Raw genomic sequence first — 9,604 nt, 5'->3', positions numbered from 1 at the left:
GGAGGTGTTTCTCGGACACATTTGCACCCTTAGGGATAATTCCTTCTCACTTGCGTATGATACTGTGCTGTGAGCATCGCTCTCCTCCTTCCTCATCCTCTACAACAGCTCTCTTGGGGGTAAACACCCTCCATTTTGTTCCCTAGGAATATTTCGCCCTTATTCTTGCACAATACTTCTGCTGGGTACACGGTTTTAGGTTGACAGCTACTTTTTCTCTACACTTTCTGGTCTACCTTCTGGCTTCTATCGCTCTATTGAGAAGTCAGCTGTCATTCTAACTGTCCCTAACTGTCCCTTTCAAGTGATCTGCCTGTTTTCAAGGTCTTCACTCTTGTATTTTTTTGCATTTCACCACAATGTAACCAGACATGGATTTCTTTTTATTTATCCTCCTTGAGAGTAGGTTATGCTTCCTGGATTTGAGGACTTATTTGAGTTTTCATCATTTATGGAATGTCATTACACAGTTCCTCTCGTTTATTCTCTCTGTATTCTTTCAGAACTTCAACCAGACATATTGATCCTTTCCATACTATCTTCGCTATCTCTTAACTTTTTCATTTTATTTTTTTTTCATCTATTTCTCTGCCACATCCTGGATACATTCTCTTTCAATGTGTCTAATCTTTTGTTGAATCAGTTGACTGGTTTTCATTTCAGTGTTTGCATTTTCAGTCCTTGAACTTCCATGTGTTTTTTATTCAAATCTGTCATTTTTGTTCATTTTCTTCAGTAAACCTGTATTTGTGTTTGCATCCTTGGTTGGGATAAGACAATAGGCAGGGTTAAAGAAGAATCCAAAATGAAAATTAAAAATTCTTAGAGGTAAATTATAGCACATATCAAAATTTGTGGAACAAATGATGTTTAAATTTTATAACCTTAAAAGTAGACACAGAGTCACTTACACTAAAGTTCTCTATCACCAAGCTGAAACTAAGCCCATCTAACCCAGGGTTAGAAGCCAGGGTTAGAGAGCTCACAGAGCTCCCAGTCAGGCCAGCTTCCAACACCCTGATGATAAGGTAAATACCTGAAATAACCTGATGTTAACAAATCAGTTATTTGTTTTAAAGATTTATTTATTTATTTGGCAGGTAGAATTACAGACAGGCAGAGGCAGAGAGAGAGAAAGAGAGAAAGGTCTTCTACCTGCTGGTTCACTCCCTCAATGGCTGCTATGGCCAGAGCTGGGCTGATCTGAAGCCAGGAGCCAGAAACTTCTTCCAGATCTCCCACGCAGGGCAAGGGTCCAAGGACTTGGGCCATCTTTTACTGCTCTCTCAGGCCAAAGCAGAGAGCTGGATTGGAAGTGGAGCAGCCAGGACTCGAACTGGCATGCATATGGGATGCCAGCACTGCAGGGGGCAGCTTTACCTGGTATGCCACAGAACCGGCCTCAACAAATCAGTTATTTTCCTGTTGTTCTGTCTCTTGTTCCCCACCTTACAAAGTAACTTTGAAAGGACCAATCTGCTTTGTGCTCTTGGGTTCTGCTTTCTTCAGCCTTTCTCAGCCTGTAAAACCAACTCCTTCTGCTCAGCCTAGAACACTCACTCTGTTTTATGGAATGAAGTGTTGCCCAGTTCCAGAACTGAAAACAAAGCCAATTAAGATCAGATCACTCATAAAAGTTTTGGAGCGTTAAATGCTTGTATCAGAGAGGAAGAAAAGCTTAAAATTAATTGGGGAGGCCTCCACCCTAAGTCAGATAAAGAGCAGAAACCTCCGGGGAAGCAGAGAAAGTAAACGATGAAGGTAAAGATAGAAATGGATGAAATGGGAAACAGATGATGAACAGAGCCGAAAGCTGGGCAGCTTGACACACTGATTTATAGGCACTGTCCTCGCCCTGACACTTCGGCTCTCGCCCTCATCATTCTGCTGATGTCACTCTGGCAAGGGAGGTTCTGTTCGCGTCCTGTGTGTGGACTCATAAAAACTCTTGTTAGTCCCCAACTAATCTCCCTTCTGGGAGGCAATGGGTATGTCGGAAGGCTCCCTGAAGTTCAGATGCAAATGTCCCGGCTGCCTGCCTGTTATCTGTGATCAATGTCGAGTGAGGGTGAGCACTTTCGCCTTCTCATAGCCAGAGTGGAGTCCCTGAAACCCCCCTCCCGAACCTGACTCCTCCAGCTGTTTTCCCTATATCAGAAATGTTAATTCTGTCTTTCACTTCTGAAAATGAAAATATTCGACACATTCTCTCGGCTTCTGTTCTTGATCTCTTAACGTTTATTCTAACCCTGCAAAGCCCCGATAATCTTCTAAAAAGATCATTTGGATTATACAATCAGAAATCATATGATTTTTCGTAAATCAGGTGACTCCCTGTCCAAAGCCTCTGGAGGCACCGTCCTTAGACGAAAACCCAGACTGCTACCGTGGCCCGCCCGGGCTGGCCTCTGCTGGCCTCTCACCCTTGTCCTCTAGCCACCCTGCTGCATCACCAGCACTTGCCGTGTGGTGCTCAGCACACACGTTTCTACCCCAGGGCCTTTGTGCTGGCCCTCTGTCTGCCTGGAACGTTCTTGGCCCAGAGCTCCATGGCTCACTGCGTCTCTTCCCTCAGGTCTTTGATCAAATGTCTCCACTCCGGAGAGTCCTTCCTCAAGGCTAAATCAAAACAGGACACACAGCTCTCCTTGCCCTGTACTCCTTATTTGTCCCCCTCCCCTATTTTATTTTATCTACAGCACTCATCATCACTAACGTCATATTTGTTTATTTGTTAACAACTGTCCTCCGTCCCCACCCTACTAAAAGCATGCAAATTGGAACTCTGTTGGGACTGTGTCACACTCACCACCAGATCTCTCGTGTCAGAACGTGTCTGGGACATTATAGGACTTGATAAATAACAGGTGAATGTATGAATGAAGGACTACATGAATGAATGAACAGCCTAGGTAAGGAACAGAGGAAATAGAGGATGTTTTCACGGGGGGAGGGGGACCTCAGAGCTGGGGAGGATTGGCTTGACTCACGCCATCTTGCTGGAGCTTTCCTGGGTTCCAGCTCCCACTGCCCACAGCATGTTGTGCCTTATTGTGGCTCCGATTGTACCTCGTAGCCTGTGTGTGGTCAGGCTGTGGTCTTCCACAGAGATCGCAGTGTATCAGTGCCCCTCTGCACCCCTGTGCCCACCCCGGTGTCTACCATAGAGCAGATGCCCAATCAGTGCTTGTCAAATTGAATTTAACCCATATTGGCTGCACTCACTCCAATCAAAAATGTCTTCAGCTTAGTTGTCAGCTGGGTCACTTTCACAACACAAACCAGATTTAAAAACTGGCCAAAGGACCAGTTTGATGGGACAAAGTCTTTCCAGGGCAATTTTCCTGATTCAAAGCAGCCTGAGAGCAAAGTAGCAATGGCAATGTGCAGCTAGCTCCCTGCTGGTAGGGTGCTAAATAGAACTAATTTCTGTATGTCCTCCGGGGACTCAGCAATAACCATTATAGAATATGCTTTGTAAATGAACAAGTGCCGCATGAATCATTTAAAAAAAAAAATTCCTCCTCCCTCTTTCAGTTTCCTAATTTGCCAATTGCTCCCAAAAATGGTCTCTAGACTGCAAGTTAAGTGAGTCAGAAATCCTAGGGGGGCCAGCATGAGGCCACCACTTACAACACTGGCATCCCATATGTGCACTGGTTCGAGTCCCAGCTGCTCCACAGCGGAAGATGGCCCAAGTGCTTGCTCTCTGCCACCTACGTGGGAGACCTGACTCGAGTTCTAGGCTCCTGGCTTCTGCCTGGCCCACCCCTGACAGCTGTGGCCATTTGGGGAGTGAACCAACAGATAGAAGCGCGCTCTCTCTCTCTCTCGCTCTTTCTCTCTGTAACTCTTATTTTTCAAATAAATAAATAAATCTTTGGGAAAAAAAATCATCACTTCCAGTAGGAGGACGCTGGTGGCTGTTAAGTCCAAAAAAGTGACAGCTCTGGAAAGCTTCGCCCTGGCTAACATGTCCCGGTGACTGTGCCCTTTGCATCCTGTGCTCTGTGATGTTGCCAGGAAATCGCACTCTGGCATCCAGGGCTCTTGGAGAAGCCAAGGAGAACCGTGTTCCTGTTCCTCCTTTCCATGACACCTTGCCGGCCCCTGAGCATCCGGCTACTGCGGGCTCAGAGTGAATGGGAGGGCTGCAGCCCTGCAGGCGCCCTCCCTTCGTGCTGCCGGCGGGGGGCGATGTCCTGGGAGCTGCGGCTGCGCAGGGACTGGCAGGGCCCGTGGGTGGAGGAAGAAGGACAGGAGCAGAGCAAGAGGAGCACCATGTGCCTATAAATCACCGATGTTTGCCAAGTGGAAAAATACCAAACGTTCAGAATGTTTCATGTCGTTCTTCTTAGAAACGTTCCATCAGAGGGGTAGGACGAAAGGCACCAAGCCCTCCCGGCCGGGCCAGGTGTGTGCTGCTTCCTTCTGCCCTGCACACCCCCCCCCCCGCCCCCCCGCCCTGCCATTTCCCAGTTTGGGCTGAAGCGAGCGAGGCCCCGAGTGCCCGCAGGGATCTGCCGGCAATTGCGTCACGCGGGTGCCCTTTTCAAGAGAATATGCTCCCTGTGCGCTGGGAGGCTCCCAGCAGCCTCCTGTCCCGTTCTCGTGCGCGGCCGCCAGCCGCTCCTGCAGGCTCCTGAGCCACAGCCCAGCCCCTGCTCCCACCCAGAAGGACAGGGGCTTGGGCCTCGCCTTCCTGGACGGCACCTCCTGTGAGCTCGGGGCCCCAGATGAAGCTCGCCAGACCTCCAAGGGCCTGGTCAGGTGCAGATCCTCGTGAGCAGCCTCGAGCTCTGGTGGGACGCACCCAGCCCCTGGGGCCCTGGAATGTTTTCCAACAGGGACTGGCTGTCACAGAAGCGTGGTTGCAGTCGCTGGGGCCGGGTAGAGACGGTATTGCCTCTGGGGAGCCGTGAGTGCTCTTCTTTCCAGATGGCCACGTGGAAGCTAGTGAGCCTCTCTGCGGCTCAGTTTCCCCGTCTGCAACTGGGAGCGAGGCCAGTCCCCACCTCGCGGCTCGTCGGGATGCGATTGGCAGAGTGTCTGGCATGAAAGAAGGGCTTGGAAAATGGACCAGGGTATTACTGTTACTGCTGATCAGCAGGACCAGGCACTGGGGCAGGGGAGGGGGAGATCTATAATCCCTGCAGAAGTACGGCAACTGCCCCCACACCTCGGAGGTGTCAGGCAAGGCTGCATCAAACAGGGGTGCCCCAGGATGGCCGTTAGGGGAGAAAGGACAGTCCGAGCGTCCGCTGTCCGCTGGTCAGGCCACTTGACACCCTGTGGGACCTGGCGTTTGATCTCCACCACCACCACCCTGGAAGAGGAGTGCTACTGTCTCATTCTTCAAATGAGAAAAGCAAGGCTTGGAGAGAAAGATGTACCGGGGTCTCAAGGTCATGCGGTGAACAGGCAACACCCCTGGGACCTGGGACGAGAACCCTCTGTAGGGAACATTTGTCTGGGTTGTTGACATTTGCCAGCTGTTTCACAGTTCTCCAATGGTCAGATCTGTGATCTCGGTGGCTAAAAAGCTCCCTCTCCTGGACAGCGAGCAGGGGAGCAAGGGGGCCCTGCCCTCACTCACCTGCAACTCAAACCTGAAACCTCCCTGGAGGTGGTAAAGCCAGGGGACCCTCAGAGCAGGTCTGCGGGGGTCCCAGCCGTGGCTTCCTGCCCATGGCCTTCCCGGGATCAGGAAGGGCCTTTGCCTTACAATCTCATGGTCTGGAGGACGTTGTCCCTGATGGCCCAGGGCTCAGTGTTCAAAGACCCCACTGTGGCCTGAACCCCGGGTGTCTACTCCCTCTGCAAGCGCACACTTTCTGCTTTCTGTCTGAGAGCCCCATGTAGCCTTCGCACAAAGCCCTTTTGCTCGGAGTTGGTTCCTGTCCGTCGCAGGAGGAGCACCAGCAGACACAGCCAACAGCCACTTGAGGCAGCCTCCTCTGGGCAGCTGCCCACCTCGACCAGGAAAAGGAGGCGGCGCTGCTCTGAGCCCTATGTGCAGGGGCGGTCGGCCGGCTACCTTCAACCCTGCTCTTTTTCTGGCTGAGCACAGCGGCTCCTGCTGGCCTGTAGGGATTCCCGCAGGGACACCCACCCCCATCATACATAACAACCCTCTCGCTGGTCACGCTCAGTGAAACGCACCCCACCCTGCCACTCGCACATCCTTACATGTAATCCCTCCACCGCACGCCCGCCGGCTGCATGTCCCCCCGGCACCTGTGGCCTTCCCCATCAACCACCGGAGCCACAACACCAGCAGTGGGAATTGCATAGCAGGCAATGGTGGGTGATGACGTCGAAGTGAGAGCAGGCCAGAGCCCAGAGGGGGCAGGTGTGCCTGTGAGGATGGAGGCTCTCTGGTGCGTAGTGTCACATGCCAGAGCCCAGGGATGGAGGGGTGGCTGGCACCGCTGCCATGCTCTACAGCTGCCACCGAGCGCCATCATGCAGTGTCCCGGCAAGACCCCCCCCCTGTCCTCCCACCTACAGCTCCCGAGCCCATCCTCTCCTCCTCCTCCTTCATCCGGGGCCCTCTCCTTTTTTCACATCACCTATGCTTTCCAAGTCAAATGTCCCAGTCTCTTCATCACCCGTGCATCTACCCTGGGACCTTCAACTGCCCAAGCCCCTCAAGCCACTGTCCTGGAAGGTAGAGGCCTCACCTGACTGCTCTGCGTGCAGCATCCTATACACCTGCTGGGAAGCAGAACTGCAGCTGAGCCCATCTGCCCGGGCTCCAGGGGGAGGCCCCGCTGTGTGCAGCACGGGAGCTTGGTGTCCTGTATGTTTCTTCCTTATTAGCAAATGTGCTCGGATCAGAGGCAGCCTGGAATGCTGGGCTTCCTGCTTTGTCTTCCCTCCTGCTTGGTTCTGGTCTGATGATCCCTCACGCGCTGGGAGTTCCTCAATGCTTTTTATAAAGTGTTTTCTTTCCTTTCTAAAGCAGGGTTGGTAGGAAGTCCAGCTGGCCAGGGGTAAGGTTGAGGCAGTTTCCCTAGTCTCCCACTGTCCTATGAAACCATCCCTCATCCTTCTCCTTGGCTTCTTTCTCCTCAACTCTTGACACCTGCTCCCCTGTTCAATCTTCCGGTTTCTTTGAGAAGACAGAAGCAATGGAAAGAATCGAAAGCCAACTCCGCACGGCGGCCCCCACTGCTCTTGCCTGGACCTCTTCCCATAGCCGAGGCCCCGTCCACTGCCCACCACGACATCACTCAGAACGAAAGCAGGTGGCAACTCCTCTCCCTGAAGGGCAAGTGTTTCCTGATCCCACCCCTCTTGCATCTGGTCGGGCTGGCCGCTGTTTCGGGGCTCCTCACTGTACTTAAAGAGCTGCTTACCCTCGGCGTCTCCACCCCTCCTCTCCTGGCTCCCTTGAGCCACCTCTGAGCTGCTGCTGTCCCCGCCATGCCACTGTTGAACAGTCTGGGTCAAGGCCACCTCCGTGTCACTCAGCCCAATCCAAGTCCCAGGATGCATTTGACCTGCTCTGTCCATGGCCCTGGCTCACTCCCTCACTCCTTGCTCTCTTTCGCAGCTTCCTTCTCACCCTGCAGACCGCTAGACCTCGCAGGGCCTCGGGGCTCAGCCCTCCAATGATCTCTCTTCCCTACTTGGGTAAGCAGCCTAACCCCCTAAGACAAGGGTGGGGAACACCCAGCCCGTGAAACCAAGGCAACCACAGGCGGTGCTCAAATACACCTATAGCAGGCTGGTTTTTAAGCTGATGGTTTTGCATGGCCCACGAATGATGTTACAAATACCCAAATGACCCTTGGCAGAAGAAGGTTCCCCACCCCTGCCCTCAAGTGAGCCCAACAAATGTACCACTGTCCACCCATGACTGAGCACGTTGCTAGCTCCAGCCCACACATCTCCGGAAGTCCAGGTTCACAGTTAGCTACTTCCTCCAGTCTCCGTTAGGTGTCTCACAGGAATTCAAATACTCTTCTCCAGTTCAGCAAATGGTAACTCCATTCTTCCGGTGGCTCCAGTCAAAACGTTTGGCGTGAAACCTGGGCTTCTCTCTCTTTCGTGCCCATTTGCAGTCATGTCAGCCCCGCCCTCAGATCAGAGATGGAATCCCACCATCCCTCGCCACGGTCAGTCACCATCAGGTCTTGTATGCGTTACTTAGCCACCCTTTCACACAGTGGCCCATCACAAGATCCTGAGGTCTTCCAGGGCTCCTATCTCACTCCGAGTAAAAGTTAGAGTCTTCCCAAGGGACCACGTGTTTTTAGGGGACCAGGCCCCATTACCTCTTTGGTCTCCTCTTTCCCAACTCTGCCGAGGCTCACTCTGCTCCAGCCTTTTTGCACTGTGCTAACGATTCTGCAGCCCTGGAGTGACTGCGGGCTATAGACTGTTCGCCTTGCTTCAGTGCAGTGAGTGGGTTTCCTTTTCCTGGAATGGCAGCTTTTCTCCATCGGGGAGCCCCTGCTGCTCCAAAGGGTTCAATCCCATCCCCCAAACCTTACCCTTGCTTAGGGGAACTCACTTCCTCAAGGAAGGGCAACACTTAACAATCACAGCTCATTGTTATTAATTATGCTGCTGTCACAGCTCCCTGGCCCCAGCCTTCCTCGCTGTAGGCACATTTGGCACACACTGGCTCACTTATCTGTTCTTCTCTAGCCCAGAAGTTCAGCTGGCTCTGAATTGGCTCTGGATCTCAGGGCCATGCACAGTTCTTGGCACAGAGATGTACGACAAATGTTTAAAGGAAAAAAAAAAAAAGTATTGCCAAAGGACTTAAGCAGGGTTGTGTAAATAAAAATAGTTGTGAACAATTATCGTTTAGGTCATTAAAAATACCATTCCATAACATGTATTGTTCTACGCATGCTAAAATCATTTGTAGTGTTCAAATTAGAATTTTTCTGTTTTAAAAAAGATTTGCTTATTTGAAAGCCAGAGTTGGGGGTGGGAGGGAGAGAGACAGATCTTCCATCCACTGGTTCTCTCCCTAAGTGGCAGCAATGGACAGGGTGGAGCCAGGCTAAAGTCAGAAGCCAGGAGCTTCTTCCAGGTCTCTCATGTGGGTGTCGGAGACCCAAACACTCGGGCCATCTTCTGATGCCTTCCTAGGCCATTAGTAGGGAGCTGGATCTGAAATGGAGCCGCTGGGACATGAACTGGCACTCACATGGGATGCTGCAGCTTCATCTGCCACACCACAACACCAATTCCTATCAAATTAGAATTTTTCTATATCTGATATATTTTTCATCGTCTAATAAGTTTTTACCTATCAGTTCAAGGGCAGTGATGATTTGAAGGAACTGGAAAATTCTTTGTTAGGCAGGTTTTGTTTTCTTGTTAGAACACATTGCACCTGGCAGAGCATGGCCAGGGCAGGCAGGACCCTGAGCTGAGGCTGCTACAGACCCTGGCAAGATCTCAGTTCAGTGTGCTTGCCCAAGAAACCAAGCTGGGGCATCTCCCATTAGACAGGCCCATAGCACATGGGAAAATGTAAACATTGGTTTCACTTCACCTCTAGCCTCCCAGGCTTCAACTAGCCCAAGATGAAAAACTCCAAACTCCCCAGGGATTCTAAGATGGCAGTATAGGGAAAAGA

At 51.6% G+C, this 9,604-nt stretch overlaps 1 protein-coding gene across 2 annotated transcripts in view; it reads right to left on the bottom strand.

The window, feature by feature from the left end:
- Window positions 1-717: 717 nt before the first annotated feature.
- Window positions 718-9,604, bottom strand: part of MAN1A2 (mannosidase alpha class 1A member 2) — a 207,292-nt gene continuing 198,405 nt past the window's right edge. The window contains exon 13 of one of the 2 annotated variants that reach the window (XM_062192053.1): window positions 718-760. In XM_062192053.1, the coding sequence (XP_062048037.1) occupies window positions 733-760 (28 nt within the window). In that variant the 3' untranslated portion in view covers window positions 718-732. Of the gene's footprint in view, window positions 761-9,092; window positions 9,133-9,604 lie in introns of those variants that run through there. The other variant, XM_062192054.1, reaches the window with a different exon arrangement.

The sequence above is a fragment of the Lepus europaeus genome, chromosome 5 (genome assembly GCF_033115175.1).
Source record: "Lepus europaeus isolate LE1 chromosome 5, mLepTim1.pri, whole genome shotgun sequence".
NCBI lineage: Eukaryota > Metazoa > Chordata > Mammalia > Lagomorpha > Leporidae > Lepus > Lepus europaeus.
This window is presented reverse-complemented; position numbering and strand designations above follow the sequence as displayed.